General features: G+C 37.2%; 2 protein-coding genes across 2 annotated transcripts; one reads left to right on the top strand and one right to left on the bottom strand.

Annotated features, from left to right (window-relative positions):
- Positions 1-1,380: 1,380 nt before the first annotated feature.
- On the bottom strand, positions 1,381-16,848 carry LOC117928737. The gene is made up of 12 exons (XM_034848733.1): positions 16,571-16,848; positions 15,863-15,968; positions 13,995-14,999; positions 13,783-13,904; positions 13,244-13,396; positions 12,121-13,093; positions 10,780-11,304; positions 10,665-10,706; positions 10,372-10,550; positions 6,724-6,822; positions 6,498-6,623; positions 1,381-3,623 (listed from the first exon to the last, which is right to left on the bottom strand). Exons 1-12 carry the CDS (start codon positions 16,688-16,690, stop codon positions 1,845-1,847), a joined length of 5,229 nt encoding a protein of 1,742 aa, XP_034704624.1. The 5' UTR covers positions 16,691-16,848; the 3' UTR covers positions 1,381-1,844.
- Positions 16,849-17,104: 256 nt separating this feature from the next.
- Positions 17,105-21,030, top strand: LOC117929403 (THO complex subunit 4A-like). The gene is made up of 6 exons (XM_034849711.1): positions 17,105-17,143; positions 17,250-17,426; positions 17,607-17,731; positions 19,013-19,091; positions 19,182-19,366; positions 20,379-21,030. Exons 2-5 carry the CDS (start codon positions 17,259-17,261, stop codon positions 19,299-19,301), a joined length of 492 nt encoding a protein of 163 aa, XP_034705602.1. The 5' UTR covers positions 17,105-17,143; positions 17,250-17,258; the 3' UTR covers positions 19,302-19,366; positions 20,379-21,030.
- Positions 21,031-21,176: the final 146 nt, after the last annotated feature.

Below are 21,176 nucleotides of genomic sequence, written 5' to 3'. Positions count from 1 at the left end.
AAAAACTGTTTTTAAAAAATTTATAATACTATTTAGCAATTATTCTATATTTATAATTAAAAATAAAATGAAACAAAAAATCATTTTGAGAGAACAAAATAAAAGAAATATCTAAAAAATAAAAATAAATAAATAAAATTGAACATAATATCATTTTTTTTTTCCTTTGTTCCATAATGATATCAAAAAATCTTCAAATATTATATTTATTTAAATTACATGTTTTTTTTTTAAAAAAAAAATCTTTAATTCTTCCAATTTTTTTCTTTAAATAAATCAATTTCAAAATAAATTATACTTGATATATAAAATTTATTCAGTTTTAATTAGTACTATAAAATTATAAAATTTAATAATATTAGAAAGTTATAAACAGTAATTCATTTTAAATGACTTGGTTGATTCTGTCTTTGCATATATCATATTTTTGTAAATTATTACAAATTTTTTCACTAGGAAATAGACTCAAAATCAAACAAGATTTAATGTATTAGTCTATTACTTTTATGGATAAAAATTGATGTATAAAACTCTATTATTTTACTTTTACATATAACCATATGTATATTTTACTAGACAAATAATCTTTAAATTAAATAAGACTTGATTGTTTGATTTATTAATAAATTTAATAATTTTAAAAAATAATTTGAAACTCAAATAGTAACTCAATTAATATAAAAATATATATGAATAAAAATTGATTTATAATAATTCTGTTTTTTTTTCTGCACATAATTATATTTTCATAAATTTTCTTATTAGAAAAATAAATTTCATATCAAACAATATTTTATATTAAATTTAATAATTTTTTAAAATAATTTAGAACTCAAAAAATAGATTTAATCAGTAAAAAAATGATAGACCAAAATCAATATATCATGAGTCATAGTTTTGTTATTTTTCCTATACCCACAATTATAATTTTTTGAATTTTTTTATTGGGTAAATACACTACATAAATAGATTCTAAATTAAGTGAGAAATAATTAATAATTTAATTTTTTTTTAAAATATTTTTATTTTTAAGACTAATTTAGAATTAAGAAAAATTATACAATTAATTACATATTAAATAAAAGTATTTCAAAATACTGTATTTATAATTAAATAATAAATGTGTGCCTATAATAAAAAACCTAATACATTAACATATTAAAAAGATTAAATTTTAATCATTTTTTTAAAATTTATTTTAAATAAAATGCTATTAACAATTATCATTTTTAAATTACTATTATTTAAAAATTAATTATGGTTTTCCGGAAATGTTAATATCCATGTTTTTCTAACATATATTTTTCTAGGAAAGGATGGGCAATTTTTGAGAAGTGACCAGTAAACACCAATCAAGAAATACATATGCACAAGGGAAGATTCAAGAACTAGAAAAATTGAACTCATCAAACTCTTTCCATCCGTATGGCACTAGTACAAAATCCTTACTAGTAATTACATTCTACCAAACGATTTGACAACAATGCTAAACCACTACATTTATTCAACACAAACAAGACGGAAAATGAATGACATATACATGATGCCAAGTATCACGCCTGTGTACACTTTAAATTCCTCCAAGAAAGCTATTAAACTGTTAGATATACTCTGTATCCTGTGTATTTTTTGGGCTTCCTAGATTCATAACCCTCTGAATAGTGATTGCAACACCCATCACTTCACCAGTGAAGGATTCCTGATTTCATTTTAATTCGGCATATCAACTATTAATCAAAGGCCTTTCCCTTCTACTAATAAGCAGCACCAAACCCAAAATTGCCTTTAGTAGAAGGCTCTCTGATTCAACCAAACCTCTCACTCTTCCTACACTCAGAAAGATGTTAGTCAAGTTCAATACCCTTCTCTTTTGCTGCTGCTACAACTGAATCCATGTTTCCAGTAATCTTGGATAGCATGAGATATGATTTCCAAAGCCTAATGGAAAATGGATATAGTGAGAGAGCTCTCTTGTGAAAGTTCAAGGATAGCACCTGATTATCCATTAGATTGTCCAAAATACCTGCAGCTTCTACCCAAATAAACTCCGGTGCTACTGGGATTGCCTGAGAGATTGCATTAATCAAGAGTGAGCTCCCCCAGAATAATACACTAGCAGAAGCATCCCCAGAGCTGTGGCCTCTGCTTAACAGCTGCTTACACGCAGACATTGCCAACTGATAGTTGCAAGGTGAAATCTCCATAATGGCCTCAACAAAATCTACAAGATCCTTTAGCTTACTAGATTCCTGTGGTAAGAGAGATTGCCCATGCCATACTTCAAGAACCAAGTTCAGCAGAGAAAAATCAGATGACATAGGACTCAACATATTACTAACAAGCTGCTGGACTCTTGGCTTCTTGATGGTCTGAATGAATTTTCTTGATAATGGTTCAGAGACGGGGAAATTCTGGGAAACACTCAAATAGCCTTTCAGGATTTTCAACATACCATTGATAGATGCATCCTCCTTTAACTCTGACCCATCAGTAAGCATAAACATGGCATGCTCTCTTACACAATGCTTAAAGTACTCAGGAGCAGCAGTCTTCAATGACTTGTCAATTATCATGCGGGCTTCAGTAAGATCATTTTGGAATAATCTATAGAGGGAAAGATTTAGCAACCCAAACATTGCATCCATCTTGTTAGAACCTAAAACTGAAATGTCCAGATTTGATGCCAAAGCAGATTCCAAGGAGCAGCATGAATTATCGCCATCAGTGCCACTCAAACTATCATTTTGAGGACATTGAACTTTCCAAACAGAGTTATACCAACGAGACATGATTTCTTTTGCAACATCAAAGCTTCCATTCCGGAGGGCATATTCAGCATATTGACTCCAGATACATTGAATTCCAGGGGATTCTTTTGGCCAATTGCTTAAGGCGTCTTCAAACCCCCCAAAATTTAGACCCCCAAAATCATGCTTCTGTGTTTGTGCTGATATCAGAACTAGTTCTAAGCAGGATGGGTACAATTTTGTATATTTATCCAACAAGTTCCTACCACATTCTAAGCTCTCGACTGCCACTACACACCGAACATGGTTGAGAGCAAACAGCTGTGCTGATCTGAGAGTAGTTTCACTTTGAAGTGATTCATTATCGAAGTATGACTCAACAGAATTCACTGCTGTTCCCATCAGCTTTAGAGCCTGCTGCTTCTCATCAGCTCTCAAGCAAACAGAAGGCCATGATATTGCAAAGAATTCCTTCTCACATTCAAATCGCTGTACTATGTCATCAGGCAGTTTCCTGTAAATTACTAAGTACACACAGCAAACCCAGAAAATACATTTGTCAGTAATTGTTAAACATGTGAGGATATCAGAGAGCGACAAAGAATGAGGCTCATCAGAATTTGTTGCAGATGGAAGGAGTCCATAGATTCTCTGGATAGCCTTCCTAATGTTCCTGGACATGCACAAACAACCCATCATCTGCAAAAACAGGTCCAGGATGCATGCACTAGCATGCTTTGCATCCCCGTCAGAAGCAGATGCATGGCGGCAAAGTGCTGAGAGTGCAGTATCATATGCAACCAACCGTTCATCGAGCTGTGCCCGACTATTGATGAACATAAGCCAGAGTTCATAAGATCCTTCAGTGTGTTTGATCTGGAGAACAAGAAGAGAAAGTGTATCCGTACAGAAGCAATTCAGCTCTCCAGTGAAAACATGAAACAACATAAAAGAGATAAATGAACACTATGATTTCTATAAACATTAACAACACAAGAAAAAACATTAAATGAAAGACAACAGAAATTTCAATACAAAGAAAACTAAGTTATAGTTATTTCTTAAACACTACCAGATGGACAAACTTTAATGCACATGCACCCTACACCAACCAAGCTGGGAAGAAAAAGCTCATGAATACAATAAATTGCAGAAAGATCTATTTGAGAAACAATCTTTCTTATAAACCCTCCACACCAGCCTATCATTTCTCTCACGACAAATAACAGCAGTATGAATAAGCAACAAAACCAACTCAACAATATTTTTTTCAATCCTGAAAACTCCTCACAAATATTAGGCAACAGAGGCTCCTATTACTCTCCTCGTGCCACAAATCAGCCACCTAAGCCTTTTGTTTGCAATAATATTGAATGATAGTAGAAAACAATCTCCCGAAAGAGACTTCACACACCAAAAAACAAGCCAAAACTTGATCCTAAAATCATTACCCTCTGAAAGACTAATTCGGGATTGGAAGTCATCCCAACCTGTTCTAATAGCTTTCTAAAGGTCCATTCCAAAAGCCTCCCTCCCTTCCCCAGAGCAAAAACGTCCTTCCTCCCTAAATTTACCGGATATAACCTTCCTCTACAAATTAGCACGCTCCACAACTACTTACCAAGCAGGGTTTCTTTGAGTATTATTGGGTTTCTGATACCCAACCCACCCAAGGCCCTATCGGAACGAAAGTTGATAAACCAGGGGGTCTTTTTATTTTTTTAATAGGTATTAACCAAGGGGTCTATGATCTTTGCTTGTTTGAAGGGTCATGGGTTTTGCCTTGCACAAGAAAAAAAAGGTTAGTTAGGATGGCAGTTTCACTGGGAAGGCCAAGTAGATAGATGTCTCTATTGAGCTTATTCCGGTGTATGTTGAGAGAGCAATCAAAGCTGTTATTGAAAGATTATTTCCTCATATCTCTATTGGCTTGGTCGAGGGGGTCTCTTAATTGGAAAATTGTCCCTTTTTAGATTTTATCGACAGCTTGAGTAGGGCTGAACCCTGTGTTGTGCCTATTTGTTTTCATTCCTTTGTTTATTTTGCTTCTAGGTGCTACTTGTATACTCATTATGTACTTGAGTTGCACCTCCCTTTATTTGCTAGGTGCCTCTTAATAATCTTATTTGCCTACCAGAAAATATGTAGTTCTTTTTCTTGTGAACCTACGACCTTGAATTGGCTACAAAGGAGCTAAAGGACCACATTGAAATTAGATTCAAGTCTAGGCCCGTAAAGAAAACCAAGCTGCTTATGAGCAGCTAAAACTTGGAATTTTTCCCTTTTAGCATTGCTCAAAAATGCTGACATCAAACCACAAATAAAAGCTCTGGCATGTAGAGCAGCCTAAAGGCTCTTTCAAATAAAATTCTTCCATCACAATTCAAATTGGTTCTAGTACTATTTGAAAAATTACTCAAAGGAATGGTATTCAGTAATCTACTTTTCATCTCTTATCAAGCCAAGTGAAAGAGAGCAGTTATCCACTTCTGATTAAAGTGCAAGCTGAACAGGATCAAGCATCGGTTTAACCAATCAAACTTGAAGAAACCAGTAGTTAGGTAATTTGCAAAATCATGGTTCAACCTTGGTCTTTTAAATGCTGAAATCTATGTGGCAGGGGCTGACAGTATACTTTGCTAAGAAGCTTTGAAATAGATAGCAAGCACATTAAACTCATCTCTCAAAATTATCAATTACTGTAAACATTTATATTTTAAAGAATTAAAAAACACAGAAACAACAGTGCACAGTGATACCAGCAAATACCCTTTTCCTTCACCAATTTTTTAACATGCTTATATGTACAAACAAATCCCAAGTCCATTGCAAATTGAATTTTGAAAGAGCAACTTCATATTACTGATGAATAAAATCAACTAAATGAATACCCACAGAGCTAACAACCATGTCTAGGTAATTAGTGATAAATGGATTTGATCTTTAATTGGAATATAAAACAGCATAATATACGAATCTGAAATGAAATTCAAAATAAATAATACTTGATCTATATTGAACACAGACATGGCTTTGCTATAACATTGCTAATGGTTATAAAGTCTAATAGTCAATCCACCAGAAGGTCTCTGCACAAATATTAGATAATGACAGAGTAGGATAAGAAGCCTATGCCTGAAGTAAAGACTGGTTTGCTTATGCATCCACATTGAGTTGAAGTGCCATGCCACTGTGGCATTCTTTTTGCGGAATGGTAAGTTGCCAACCCCCCTTGATAATCTCTCACACCAAATCTCAGCCCACTCCAAGCATTACAAACAGTTCCCCATGCATTTTTGTACCCAAGTTACTTTAGCAGAAATACGCAAGCTTAAAAAGTCTGCAACTCCTACATTATCAATGTCTTTAATGCATAAAATTGGAGTAACTTTTGGTCTGGGGGCAATCAAAGGGAGAGAACAATACAAATTAAGAGAAAATAATAAAACTTCCATTTGGGAACTTTCCATGTTCCATTTATAAAAAGTCAACCATGATCAATCTCAGAGCAGAGCCATGGGCAACCAGGAAGTTCCAAAAGGTGAGGAGAACAGCAACTACCAATGACACCTTTGCATATAAGGGCGACTGACAGAACCAAATTGCAGCTAGGTTTCTCTAGAATTCTATTACATGTCATATAATACTGAAAGCAACACTTGTATAAGGGTGGTCTCTGCATGTGTGGAAACTCCCATAGTTTTCACAACACAACTCCATATAAGTTCAAGGCAAAAAATAACAACATACCGCATAAATGAACATGTCATCCTTTCCAATTGTCTTTTGACTGCTATAGTAAATAAGAAGATAAACAATCCAGAGGGCTACAGATGTTGGATCAGCCTCAAGAGCTCGTGACAGCACAGAGAGGGCCTGCAAATCTCAGAAACTTGAGACAAACAGAACAACAGGAGTTTCTAAACATAATTATACTGTTGAGAGTTAACATTTTAAGTACAAGTCACAGAATTACCTTTTTCATGCCCTCTACTTTATTAACCTCCTGATTGAGAACAAGAAGAGCCATTTCCAGAGACTGGACACTATCAGCCAAACCTTGTTTAATTTGATTCTAGGTTATACACAATGAAGGAAGTTAGAATAGATAGAAGTGCAGTACAAACAATACAACGTGAAAACTATCCATCTGTAATATGATAATAGATCTTTAAGGACTAGAAGATATACAAACATAACCACATGGGCCTAGAGAAATATAACTACAAATCATTTTAGCCCTTGAGGCCTGGCTCAAGTAGTAAAGGGATGGGGAGGGTTTGTGGGAGGTTCTAGGTTCAAGTCCCAATGGGACAAAAATTTACCTATTAAAATAAATTTGCAATAGCAAAAAGCATTCCCTCTTTATCAGAAGGGGGAAAAATCTATTTTCTTGATTAAGAGAATAAGGAACAGCAAAACAAAAGCACTTAAAGGGAAAGACAATGTAAATTTCCAAGAGCTGTCATTTCATAAAGACAATCATGATCATCAAGCAATCTTTTCACAAATTTTAAAGAAGAATTAAACAATAACAGGCAGAGAGTAAACAATACTTCAGTGACACTTGTATACTGTTGCATGCTCAAAAGAGAAGAAAAAAGATGTAACAAAATTTGAAAACTCCCTAGCATCAGAAACAGATCATACATTTAGAGCCACAATTGCAAATAATAAATAAATAAATAACAATAAAAGGTAAAATGTACAAAACAACCACAACTGGATATCCATATTTTATAGGAAATTTCAACATCCAAAGCAACTATTTTACTAACCCTAATTAGAAAACTATGACATGACTATACATATAACATATCAACAGCAAGGAAGGCAATTTCATCCAAGGCATGAGGATTATGACTAAACCTTTTTGATAGGTAAATAAGAGAATAGATTAAAGATTGCTAGCAAAAGGCACAGCCAAAGTACACACAGAGTACACAAAAAAGGCCTAAAGGCTAGCAAGAGAAGGAAGGGGAAAAGGAAATACAAACCACCCACACAACAAACAAACCCAAACCCCTAACAAAATAGCACAAAACCAAGACAATAAGCCCCCCGAAAGCCCATCTAAAGCCATAGATCAAAGTGAGAAAACTGGACCCCCATTGCTCCCCCCTTTTTCCTTGGCTGTGATAGCGGTGCCACTGCAATTCACCGAACATTCAAGCTTCCAGATTTCCCTCTCCAAATGAGAAGATGAAGATTTCCTACCACTCTTTGAAACCTTAACCCCATGACCTTTTCTTGCCTCAATTTTCTTCAACAAAGCAATGATTTCCTTCTCAAAACCCAACACTGACATTCCCTAAAAACTACTAAGCACAACAAATTTGCTAAGAATAATCGCAAAGCAAAACTCCTCCCCCTCCGACCGATTGCCTTCCTCCAAAGCCTTATTTACCTCCTCCCCCTCCATTTCCTCAGCCCTATTCACCACTTGCTTCCCCAAAGAACCCATCTCATCATTCCCCCATGAGATCCAACAGCCTTCCATCCTGGAACAACGATCATAGCGACTGAAAACCCGAAGGAGACCCCAAGGGACGCCCCGTCCTTGTCAATCCAACTGCCCTACCGCCTAGAACTGAAAGCCCAATTGGAAAAGAAGAGAGCCCAAAGGAGTAATTACCTTGAAAGTCAGTCACTTCATTTAAAAGGGCTTCATTTGCCCTCGAAATCCACTCCACCAGATCCTGAACCTCCATCTTTAAGAGAGGGTCATCGAAAAGCTCCAAAGAGAAAGCAGTAGCCCTAGGTTTCCTTTGCCTCCTTTCCCATGCACTTAAAACACAGGGAGTCCAAAGACGAGGGTCGGGGCACTAACGGACAAAACTAGCTTCCTTTAGATAAAAGGAGCTTTGGTCTGGCCCAAAGAGAGCCCATGGGCCACACCAGCAAAAGCAGGACTTCTGGTCCCCCTTTCCTCCAAAGGGCTGAAACTGAGACGCGACCCATTTGAAAGGCCCACAACCTCATTGAGGTTGTCCCACTAGGCCCAGTACCTACTGTGGTTTCCATCCTATCAGCCTTGGGAAGAGACACTACAAAGATGTCAGCTTTCATTCTTTCAACTGCAGAAACACTCCCTCTGCAGGGTTCCTCAAGTCTTCCAACGACATCTGGAAAGTTGCCTTTTCAGAGGACCCTCTTTCTACTCTCTCTATGGCACGTGACCCAACTTCACATTCTTCTCCAGTCCCCCATCCATAACTCAGAGAAGGCCCCACCTCGCTCCACCAAGGAGGAACCTCCCATCACAACGGAATCGCAAAAATAGAGGTATCTACCACCACCTGCAACGAACTTGGAATCTTCTGCCCTTTAATCCTAACCAGAACTTTGGCCCACTGCAGATTCCTTCGCTTTGTCGTGTCTTCATCAACGGCCACAAAACTCCCACAAGCTTCTCTTAGTCTTTTAGGAAAGGCTTTCCCCCAAAGATGCAAGGGAAGACCCATGATTCTCACCCAAACTTCACTATCGTCCCTATCCTCCTTGAGACACCCAATCGAGGGGTTCCACCACTCCAAGAACAAACTTTTACCATTGAACCATTTCACACCCAAGTGAATAACCCTCTCAGATTCACCACCACCTTCAAACTCAAAAAGGATGAGAAGCCCTCCTAACAAAGCCAAATGGAGCTTCCCTGTACTTCCAGCAAGACTGTGCCCATTTTCTCAAGACACTACTAAGGTCTAGGCACCCCCCCCCCCCCCCCCCCCCCTCCTCCCCCACCCAAATCTTCCTACAAGGCTTCTTTTAAGAAATTCCTTATTTTTGTCTAGCACCTCCTTTTCCACTTCAATCCATACAGTATTACAATGCTCAGCAAAACTACATGACCGCACCTCTGCTAACAAACCCTTTTTCCTTTTGTCGCCCTCACTAGGGACCAATACCTTCCTAGACGAAGCAAAAGGCTCCTCATCTCTCCGCAGGGCTGAGGAAACACTGAGATGAGACTTCTTAGCTTTCTGGACAAAATCTTCCATCCCCTTAGAAAACCTCTTCCTTCAGGAAACACCAAAGAAAACTTTTTTTCTTCCACAGAGCAAAACAAAAACCGGCCTGCTCTATTGCTGTGTAACTCTAACAAATAATGTCTACCCTCTTCCACCCAAACCTTTCTAAAGGGTTCCCCATCCTTAATAACGCAACAAGTCTCAACCCCTTCTCACAAATTTCCCCAAGCACCTTCCCTTTGACCTCCTCGATCAAAATCTCAAAGGTTTTTGAGTCAACACTGAACCAGCACTTACCACCAGGAGATTGGGTCTCAAGAGCAAAGTATTCTAATTAATTTTGTAAACATCTGCTGGAAGTTGCAAACAGGGAATAAAATATCAGAACTGATCCTTGTATCAAGGTTGTGACAATATGGAGATAAAGTCAACATCAGTTTAGAAAAATGGCAAAGAAAAAATAGCAATAAACCATGGATTTGGATAACAATTACATGACATGTATGTCAACACTTAGTAGATATTGGAGATATTGATGGAGATATCGGCATATCCAGGATAATTACGACCATGGTTGTAATGCACACAAAACATGATAGTCATAATAGAGATCAGACCAATAAATGAACATAAAACAGAATCAGTAGACAAACCACTACGCCATTTCTAGTTCGGATATACAATGACTGCCTATTCCAACTTCCATGAACCTCCAGGCGGCCATCACTTCCATGATAGAGTGGCTGATCTACAGGAAAATCTTTTTGAACCAAACTTGATACAGCTAAGATAGTACTGAAGCACTTCTGTCCACATTGGGAAATACACCAAGCTGGAACAGATTCATATGAGTGCAAATCAGCATGAAGAATATCTAAGTAAACAAGATAAGTAGGTGCATCCAACACAATCCAACAAGCAAGAAACTAGGAAGGTTCTGTTGCACCTTCAAATTTTCCTTGATGTGATGACAATCCAAGATGCCAATCTGCACAAGAAGATTTAAAGCATGATATAAGCATGAAAAATGGATCTCTAAAATTTGTAGGGAATGTTCATACCAGCATTATCCGACTCATCATGCTGATTCATATTGTTGTTAGTATAGTCTTTCACATGTTGCCAAACACATTCTTCGTTGTTGCACTTTCCTCGAAGCTCATACATGCAAAGAGGCCAAAATGGGTCAACTGCAAGATTGCAGGTATAAGAGCCAGCTTCTCCAAAGCCATCTCTAACAGTATCCAATGTTGAACTTGCTGTCCAAACGCTAGGCAGGATTTTGTTGGATCTGACACTGACATCCTCTTCATTGTAAGCATTATCAATGCCATTCTGCTGATCCCTAGTATGTAATCCTAGAGAACTGATTAGGGATGTAACTTTCATGTGACCAAATGCACTTCTTAGAACAAAAGGGGGTGAAAAGGTAACAGAGGTTGTTGACTGGTGAACTTCTCTTTTAGAGAATTTATCCTTAGGATCATCAGTGGGCTGAAATTCATTGTTACCAGAAAACTTTTCATAGCACTGGTGATCAATCTCAACAGGAATCTCAGAGATACTTGTTTCTGGCCTACCAGCACCTAAATAAATACATGAAGATGAAAAAAATATTATACATAAATTAAAAAAAAAAATGTATATAATAAAACCACTTATTGAGTGATAGAAGATAGATTGAAACTGAATGGAAATATCAAAAAATGGATTATCACAGTTCAGGATATCAATACATAATTCTCACCTATGGCCACATGTTAAGCAAACAAGGAAATATAGTCATAACTTTTGAAGTCTATTAAACTTGGGGTAATATTATTGAGAAACAGAATCATTTTTACTTCAGAATATCAGATTAAGCACACAGCAAGGTAGCATGAGATTAGATTGTCAATTATCGAAGCACCAGATCTCAAACCTTGCATTCAATCATGAGTGCATGAATGCAGGAACCAAATTCACTGTTTACAAAAGATCAAACCCATGTTTGCAAACCCTTGTCCTATTGTTCTTCAACTTGATCACATTAGATAATTAGTGAATGTCCTTAAGAAAAACTACAAAAGAGGGTTAAAAAAAGGTATTCCCCATAGAAGAGTACAAAGAACTGGTGATTGGCATAATGGACAGAAATGAAAATGAATGAAAGGAAAAGGATAAAAGTAAAAATACACCCTAGGAGTCTGACAAACATGAATCATCAAATTTGTGTTCAAGATAACATAAAATTTCAACTTTAATTTAATTTAACACATTGCATGCAGATCTCAAACAAAGAACCAAGAACAGAAACTTATAATCCAAAAGGACCAACAGTTGAGAAACCAAAATTAATTTAATCATCTTGAACGATCACTCTTACCAGAAGGCTGAACAAGATTTTCTTAAAAGTTAGTTACCTCCAAGATCCAACTGTTGGGTTTTCTCTGCATCAGAAAATGGTATGTTCCGCATCCTCATCTGAGTTTTGTCCCTTCCGACATTATCCTCAACCTCCCTATCAACTGCAGGTTCGATATCGTAATCATGTCCACTGTTCTTCGACAAAGTTCTCACTCCCAGCCGTGCAAATAGTTCAGACCTTAAAGTTGCTTCCAGGAGTAAAGAATCCTCAGGGCTATCAGTAGCAAATTTTGTGTTCAGCTCGTTTATTTCCTTTTCCCTTTCTTCTGAAACAGCCTCTTTTCTCCAAGACTCTGCATTGGGCTGAACAGACTCATGTTCAAATGGAAATGCGTCTTCATCTTCATCTGCAGAAATATTTGGATCATTGGATGGAGAGCACAATCTATTTGCAGCACTGCTACCCTTACGAGGCAATAACTCTGATGTACTAGCATCAGGTTCACTACATGGTTCAGACCCCAAATTTTGTCCATCAACATGCTGATAAGGCTTGGTGAATGGTACACCATCTACACTCTGGATGTTTGAATCATAACCTGGATTGTTAAAACCATCAAACTTAGTCTGAATCAGATTGCTCGACATGGGTATTTGAGCCAGGTCAAACTCAGACATGTTATTTGAGGAATTCAACCCGATTGCAGCATGTTCATGCTGCCTAGAGGTCCAAAATAAACTGGAATCCTCCATAGTTAAAGATCGAAACTGTGCTGAAAACATTTCCCTTTTGCGATAGAGATAAGTGCATCTAGCATTAGCCTCAATCAAAGCCCTTTGGGCTTTACGATAAGCTTTAAGGGCATTTCTTTCTTCAATTTCACACTTGCGCCTTTGCTCTTGAGCATCCTCCAGCTCCTTGTCTTGCAATTCCTCAATTTCAACTAATGACTGTATGTCCATGTTATTATGTCCAGAAATGTTTATATCATTCAAACAATTCCAGAGATTTGCATTGTTAAGAGATGTCTAGCATAAAGGAAATAAAAAGAAATCAGTCATTATTGAAACAAAAAGACAGAACAATTCATTAAACGGTAAAAAAAAAACCACAAATAAAACTTATAGATATACATTAGACGTCTCCAACTTGCTATCTGGAACCTGGAGCAAGCATACCTGACATATACTGTTAGACCTGGACTCCAGTTTCTTATTATTGGATATGGCCTCCCCATAACCATTGCTTCTCATTAAATTGTGTTGGCATGTCATTTTGTTTGGTGGATGATGCGCATCAACTCTACTAGGACAATTGAACCCAGCAACATTCTGCAAAGTTAGAAAATAGTACAATAAAATAACCCGTAAATTTTTTTTGAAACAATGAAGTTATTAGAATGCTGACATTTATGAGTTACACAAATTCATATTTGATTTCAGCATGGCAAGTTGCCATTTCTAAGGAACATGAAGCTTGATGCTCCAAACCAAAGAATCAGAACTCCCTCAAGTTTGTAGACAATCTTCACTGAAATTCAATCATAGAGTACTAATCAACATGCAAATGATTCTCACAAGTAGGCTGTGACAGAAAAAATGAGTTTATTATTGAAGCAGATAGGATAGGAAATCAAATAGGCCAAGCATACAGCTGTGGGAGATCAATGTCAGAAACATTAAGCAAGACTCATCAAGTTCTGGGAACATTAACTTACAGATCTCTTTGGGGAAGCATTGGAAGCCATATTTGCCAATGGTACAGTTTGGTTTAACACTACTAAAGGATCCACCTGTCTAGCATTCCTGTCTGACTGGCTATCACCAATATTGTCAGCACCTGCAGAGCCATAATGAACCCTTTTTCTTAGGCACCTCAGAAGTGTGGTACAGGATGATATTTGGGAAAAAAAATAAACAAAATACCAACCATTTTTACGAAGATTTTCCAAAGAAACAGCTGGCCCTTTCTCATCTTGCTTTTTCCATTTAACAATGCTTGATTGTGTCCTGTTGGCAGGAACTTCTTTCTCACAATAGCTACGATCAATCTTGTCCCTATCCAGAAGGCCACTACTCTGTGATGCTGGCTCTTTTAATCCTAACAGGGATTTTGCAGCAGGTACATCGTGTCGGTCATCTAAATTTGAATTTATCTGTCTAGAATATGTTCCACTGACTTTTAAACGTTTACCATCGGGTTCTTTTGGTTCTAACTGTTGAATGTCAATAGAAGTAGATCTGCTTTTGCCAGTTGTACTATTGTTTAGGTTCATCGAGTTATTATCCTTACATGAACCTGAAACTGTTTCCTTATTTTGCTGTGAAACTATTTCCTTGTTCTGCTGGGCAGACTTAAGCTTCAGTTCACTCTCCCGAAGTGCTATCTGCTGTCGCAAGTCCTGAAGTTTACTATTATTCAGAAACACACCTTGTGTAACTTCACGGTCCCGCTTAGCTAAATTTTTGTTAAGGGCACTAAAATTTCCAACCCGAGATCCTTGCTCAATTAACAATGGTCCAGTATTCCTGGAATTGAATCCTTTGGCTTTTGTCGATTGGATGAATCTGCGACTTAAAGGAACTTTCTTAGGTACCATTTTAGTTTCAGTTCCAGTGGTCCTTTCTAACATTTCTGATTTTCTCACTGAGGAAGCAGGTGTTCTTTTATTGCCATCCACTCTGACTGTATCGCCTTTAGTTTCCAGAGTTGAAGCCTTCTCTTGTCCATACTCTTCAGAATCACTGCCACTGTCATTGTCTGAGAAGCTTATCACAAGGTTATTGTTGGACCCCGGAGGACCATACCATCCAGATGAACCAGATTTAAAAGGCACCCGATTTTTTTCAAAACCCTTATGATAGTTTGGTTGAATGGATGTTCTAGCTTGAATGTCAATAGATGTTGCAGCATTATTCACAGAAACAGACTTCCCTGTGAAGTAAATATCAATCCATGAAAAAAAATGCTTCTACTGAGTACTGACAGGATAATAGTCATAAAATTAAATAGATGATGGACACCAAAACCAACACAAAAGAAATAACATAACACTTGGCAAAGCAATATGAAAATAACCTGGAAACAAGATTCTGCATTAGGGTAAAATTAACTTGAATTATGATGGTCACAAGTGCAGCACTTCCAACTAAATGCCCATATCATGGAGCTAGAGAAGTGGGTGCATGATGACAGGAGTGTCAGAGAAACCTAATTTAAAAACAATAAACCTCAAGAATCTGCAGAATGAGTACACAGGCTTCTGTATATTTTTATAGACAAATGTATGAAGTACCCATAAGCAGATAGATATAGTGATTCCACTCTTTCCATGTCAATATGTTGCATGTATCTATGTAATAATTACAACATAAAAACTTTAATACGTCCAATTTCATCATCTGAAGATTGAGACAAAGACCAACTCCAGAAGCTTTAGAGGAAAGTCCAAAGAAGGTTTTTATCACAAGCTTCTCTTTTCTTTTTCACCATCTCTTCTTTCTTCGCTCCAATTTTTCCCTCTTTCAACTCAATTCACTGCAAATCACTAAATTATTCATGACAACAGCTGAGATACCAACCGGCCAATATATTTTATTTCCACCCATTACTAGTAATGCCCTATCCATCCAAAACCATCATCTCACAAAATATTATGAGAGAGAGCAAAGAAGGAACTGTGAAATGAACTTGGCGAAGTAACACTCCCCCAGAAAGGATCCGTACACCAAGGGACAGAAATAATAAAATTAAACAAATTAAAGAGTCTTCCCTGTGAAATGGCTAACGATACCTACCCGCCTTAGTGCCTTGGGTGTTTTTGTTCGAAGGAGCAACTAAGATGGGCTCCACTGGAGGGACTGTAGCACCAACAGATGGCGCCGGTGAGGAAGAGGGAAGTCCCTGCAGTATTGAGTAAAGTCATATAAGAACAAAATACATGTTTAGTAATAATATTTCTAAAATGCAGAAAGAAAAGATAGCCCAACAAAAATTCCAGGATTCTACTAAACTGGCTTAAGTAAAATTGCATAAAACGCAAATTCATCATACTGAATCAGAAATAATTGGCCATTACAAAGGAAACAAATGCAAAAACACACAAAATAAAGAAAATAACAGACTCTAATGCCACATAGTAGAAAACACACTAACAATCGAATGGACAGATTTGCCAATAAACCTTTTATTATCACATTAAATCACAATATCACTGAAATAATCGTTGCTAAGAGAATTCAAGAACAAAGAATAAAATAAAATAAAAATTCTGAACCTTGGGAACTTGAAAACCCAAAACACTCCACTCAAATATTCTCCTCAACTGATACGATTTTCTCCCATCAATTCCCTGCCCCTTTCCTCGGTTTCTCAGCAACCAAAAGGAGGGCAGAGGAGAGAAATCGACCGCATGTAAAATTCATCAAGAAAACACATCAAAAGTCAAAGAACAAAAAAAGAAAGAAGAAAAAAAAGGAGGGAACTAGGGTTTTGGGAGATGATACGTCGTCTTCTGACGAAGATAGCTCGCCTTCTTCTCTGTGTTTGGCGGATTTGTTGGAGAGGTCAGAGCTAGGGTTTGATGGTGCAGTAGCGGAGGCAGTGGGTTTGGGCCTCACCTCCATTTCCCTCTCTTCTTTCTTTCTTCCTTCCTTCCTTTTTTCTCTCCTCTAGAATTGGAATTTTGCGGGTAAGGCACAGTAGCTAAACGCAGAGGAAATTTTGGTCTCCGAAATCGAGAATCAAGAAAACGAATTTTGGGGCGGCCGTAATAGGAGCAATTACTGGAATGCCCTTGTCTTGATCCTGGTATTACGCACAGTGTCCTTTTTCTTGCGCCAGTCCACCCTTCAACGTTTGACAATCGCCACCCACCGTTGAATGCGTGCATATATATATATTGACAAAAATATTTTTTTATTTTTTAATTAAAAAATTGGTTGGTTTTATAATAAAATAATAAATTCAACAATACTTGATTTTTGATACAAATAAATCCTATAATTCTGGGAGGACAGTGAAGACAGGCTGGGGTCGTGGGTCAGACAGGCCATGCCACGCGTCCAATCCCTAGTCAGGTTTCACGAAACTCTGTGCCTCCAAAAGAAAATCCCCACCAACGCCTGAATTCGAATGCGATTCTGCAAAACCCCTAACATCCCAACCTTTGTGTTTGATTGCCAGATTGCCAAAATGCCTGATTCGCTGGACATGTCTCTCAATGAAATCATCAGAAATAAGAAGAAATCCGCAGGAGTTAGCAGCAATGTCAGAGGCATAGGTTCCGGTCCCGGCCCCGGCCCAGCTCGCCGTTTCGGGAACCGCGATCTGCTCAGAACGACGCCGTATTCGGTTGCCCCGGTGAGTTAGGGGGGGTTTTGGTGTTTTATTCTTTTGCATTTGATGAGACTACTTCCTGTTTGGTTTTGCTTCTGAAAAGCAGAAGCCTCGAATTAACTGACTTACTGAGTCGAGAGTCTTTACTGGGGGGTCTTTGAATTTTTCGATTTATCTCATTTTCCTTCATTTCCTTTTTCTCAGAAGAAACGAAGGTGTCATACGGCTTCTGTTTTCTGTTCTACTTGTTCTTTGCATTTTCTTTGTGTCCCTTTTTTGGTTGAGATACACAACAAAAATGACAATGTGTTTCTAATGATGACATTAAGGTATTTTTGTTGTTGTTATTATTGATGTTCCTTAAATTTTGACTCGGTCCCAGTAGAAGTGTTCTTTATTGAGCGTGATTGTCTATTTATGAGTGAATATCTTTAGTAGATGAATGAACTATATGTGGGTCAGTTGGTTTATTTATGATTTGGTTGTTGCCTTCTTTGATATAGATTTTATGATTGAACATATGTGGTTTTTAATGCTTATCATGTGTATTTCTTGGGTAGATTTGTAAGAAGGATGAATTCATTTACCTTTGTCTTATGATAAAATGGAGGAAGGAAAAGAAAAAGGAAAACAAATGTAGTCTCAATTCCTCTTTGGGTTTTGTTGTTGTTCCTAAAAGTAAATTGAAAAACCGAACTCAACTCTGCTAAATATTTGTATTTGGCTCGGTTTAATGGAGTCCTTCATTTTAACATTATAAATAATGAAAACTTAAGGAGTCAAAATTTTGATATCTTTTCCTTTCCTACACTTAGCGATCAGATGAAGTGATATTGGGAAAACTTAAAGCAAGACAGGTTTGTTAGACTAGTGGATGGAGCTAAACATGCCTAGCAGCATCTGAGCGAGAGAATTGATGGGGGAGAATGGTGGTTTGACAATGGTCATGGTGGTTGGTGGATTGGATGCAATGGTACTCATGATGCAATGTAGGAAAAGTGGATATGAGCTGCAATGGTGGAAGAGAAGTAGTGTCTCACAGAATGATGAAGTGGTGCGTCGTAGAGTGGTAATGTTGGTAAGATGGAAAAAGTGCATCCCATGGCAGTATAATTGCTGTTTGTTAATAATATCGTTGAAAGGCTTAATAAAATGGAATAGGTCAAGTTTCAGGAGCAATGCTAGTTTTGCTGAAATACTTCTCTGAACAGATTATCCAACAAGACTCAAAACAAAATGCCCTTGAATTTTCAGATAGGCACATTACATGCCTCTAAATAATGCATTTCAAAAAATGATTTATCATTTTGAAGTTGTTGATGCATTGCAACTTTGAGCTGGCTTCAGAGCTCTAGCACTGTACATAGTACAGATGCATGTTCACTTTCTTGTGGATTTAAATTCTTGTGATGATAATGACTTCAACATTGCTTGCCATCTCTGTATCAGTTTTCTAATGCAAACTTTATAATTTTGTTATGCTGTATGGCTATGCTTTTGCAAGTCATATAACTTTTTCACTCAATATAAAGAGTTAAGACTGTATAATTACATCATTATCACCTATAAAAGATAATGACATTAACAATGATTACACAACATTCACTTAGTTCTTTGCAGGTGCTCTTTTCCGAGGTTGGTGAACTGAAACAATACTCAATCCATTATGATAAGAGTGGAAGATCAAAGGTATCTTGGGGGCTTTGGGTTAGCTTAGTCCTTTATTGTAGTAGCCTCTTTTTTTCTCTGTAAGTGGCTTAGAAAGATTGTTTCTTATAGGGGACAGGCGAAGTTGTCTTTTTGCGTCAGACAGATGCTCTAGCAGCCATTAAGAGATACAACAATGTTCAGCTTGATGGTAAGCCGCAGAAAATAGATCTTATAGGAGCAAATTTCTAGGCTCCTGCAGTTGTGCAGCCAACTACAAATGGCATAATGGGAAAACCAAAAGGCTTTTTCAGAAGGTATGCACTTTTCTGATCTTTACCACATTCATCTCGTTTCTTTGCATTATCTTTTTCTTTTTCTTCTTTTTTTCTTTTTTTTTTCTTTTTTATAATCGAGGAACATGACCAAACCCTTAGGACTCTCCATGGAGACCCAAACCTCAGGGTGCTGACCACCTTACAACAACCAACGTCGAGTAAATTTAGGGTATCATTAATGGTACGATTCAAACCCAGTACCATGTCTGAGATCACACTTCCCAGTGTTCTCCCTGATCAACTAGGCTACCCTGGCAAGTTGTTTCTTTGCATTATCTTAAAATAACTCTTTGTATATTCTATTTAATCTGCAGTTAGATACTGCCCAAAAATTTCTTAATATTTTGAGTCCTTATCCAGATGCCATGCTTTTTGATGCTTGAGGTCTTGCATTTGCAGATTAAGTTCCCTTCCACCAGGGAATAAAAGGCAAATTGAAAGGATGAATGTGAGTCTTCTAGGTGTGCTAATTTGAAGCCAGTGTCAAATGGTTCTTTTGGAAAACAACTATCTAAATTATTTTTATAACTACCAGGTTCATTGTGACAAGATAGATTTTGAAATCATGATGATATTATGCCCTTCCCTGTCTGTTGGTATTCTTAGAAATGTCGTTTTTTTCATGATGATATTATGGATCTGTCTCATCTCATTTTGTCTTAGAATGCTCTTTTCCCTGCTGCTATTATAATATAAAGACTCAGTTTCAACACACTCCTGAAGGTATTAATGTTGTGTCAGTGCCAACCATTCCATTAACAACCAACACTAGTAAGGTGGTTAGTGTAATAAATTGTTGTCTCCATTTGTAATCGAAGTAAAAAGGAAAGAATGTAGATGTTGAGGATAAATTTGTCAGCGCCTGTTTCACTGAGGATACCTCAACTTTCCAGTCTCTTGAGTTTTTTTTGCTCTCTGATATTGCCTAGTGAAGGAAAGCTAGTTGAATTTTCTTCATCTTGACTAACATGTGATAATTGTCATTGGACAGTGTAGGAGACATGGGTGCTGCAAAGGGACGGGTTCTCGTTAGCAACAGTAAAGTAGGGTTGGAAGGTGGACGTGGGGGAGACCGGAGTGAGAGGATATCTGCTAAAGATCTTGATGCTGATTTGGAGAAATACCGCATGGAATCCATGCAAATAAATTGAAGGCTTTCACAGTTTTTTGCACAATAGAAGATATCTGAACATTGGACAGCAGCCTCTAGGTTTTCCCTACCCTTTGCTTGCTTGGCCTTTTGTTTGCCAACTATACGCGCCTCTTTCTGTGACCTGATCCTGTATTGATCGGTGCCAAGTCTTGGCTCTTCGACCTATGAGTCTATGACAAATGGCTTTTCCTCTGTAAATACGTCATCCATTTGAAAAATAAGTCCTAAAAATGCTGTCAAGATTTGGTTATAACAGATGTGAAGTATCAATTTGGTCATAACGCTGGCATTGCATTTAGATCTATTGATTTTAAATCTCATCATAGAGCCTGGTGATATTTCCATTTACTAAGTTTGATCTGATATTCACGGGGTCGTTCTACATTAACAGTTTGGTGAGAAGTGATAGTGTCTCAGGTTGACAGAACTTGCGAGTCTCACGAGACTGAAGGTGAAATCAATAAATATACTTTTTTTTTTCTTTTTTTAATATTATTGTTGCTTTCAGAGGAGGCAAACACTCCCAACAATCGAGTGGGAAAACTAACCATTGATCGAATCGAACCACAATGTTGGAAGATGTATATTAGACATTATTTTTGCTTTCAAAGATAATGACACTTTAAAAATTGAGGA

This window comes from Vitis riparia, chromosome 13, assembly GCF_004353265.1.
Source record: "Vitis riparia cultivar Riparia Gloire de Montpellier isolate 1030 chromosome 13, EGFV_Vit.rip_1.0, whole genome shotgun sequence".
Lineage (NCBI taxonomy): Eukaryota > Viridiplantae > Streptophyta > Magnoliopsida > Vitales > Vitaceae > Vitis > Vitis riparia.
Note: the sequence above shows the minus strand (reverse complement) of the source record. Positions and strands in the feature narration are given on the sequence as shown.

Coding starts and splice junctions, on each gene's coding strand:
- LOC117928737 (XM_034848733.1), bottom strand. CDS start 16,690: ATGGAGGTGAGGCCCAAACCCACTGCCTCCGCTACTGCACCATCAAAC. Junction 15,969..16,570: donor TATCTTCGTCAGAAGACGAC/GTATCATCTCCC, acceptor TCAATACTGCAG/GGACTTCCCTCTTCCTCACC. Junction 6,823..10,371: donor GAACTAGAAATGGCGTAGTG/GTTTGTCTACTG, acceptor TGTATAACCTAG/AATCAAATTAAACAAGGTTT.
- LOC117929403 (XM_034849711.1), top strand. CDS start 17,259: ATGCCTGATTCGCTGGACATGTCTCTCAATGAAATCATCAGAAATAAG. Junction 17,427..17,606: donor CGCCGTATTCGGTTGCCCCG/GTGAGTTAGGGG, acceptor CCTTTTTCTCAG/AAGAAACGAAGGTGTCATAC. Junction 19,092..19,181: donor ATAAGAGTGGAAGATCAAAG/GTATCTTGGGGG, acceptor TGTTTCTTATAG/GGGACAGGCGAAGTTGTCTT.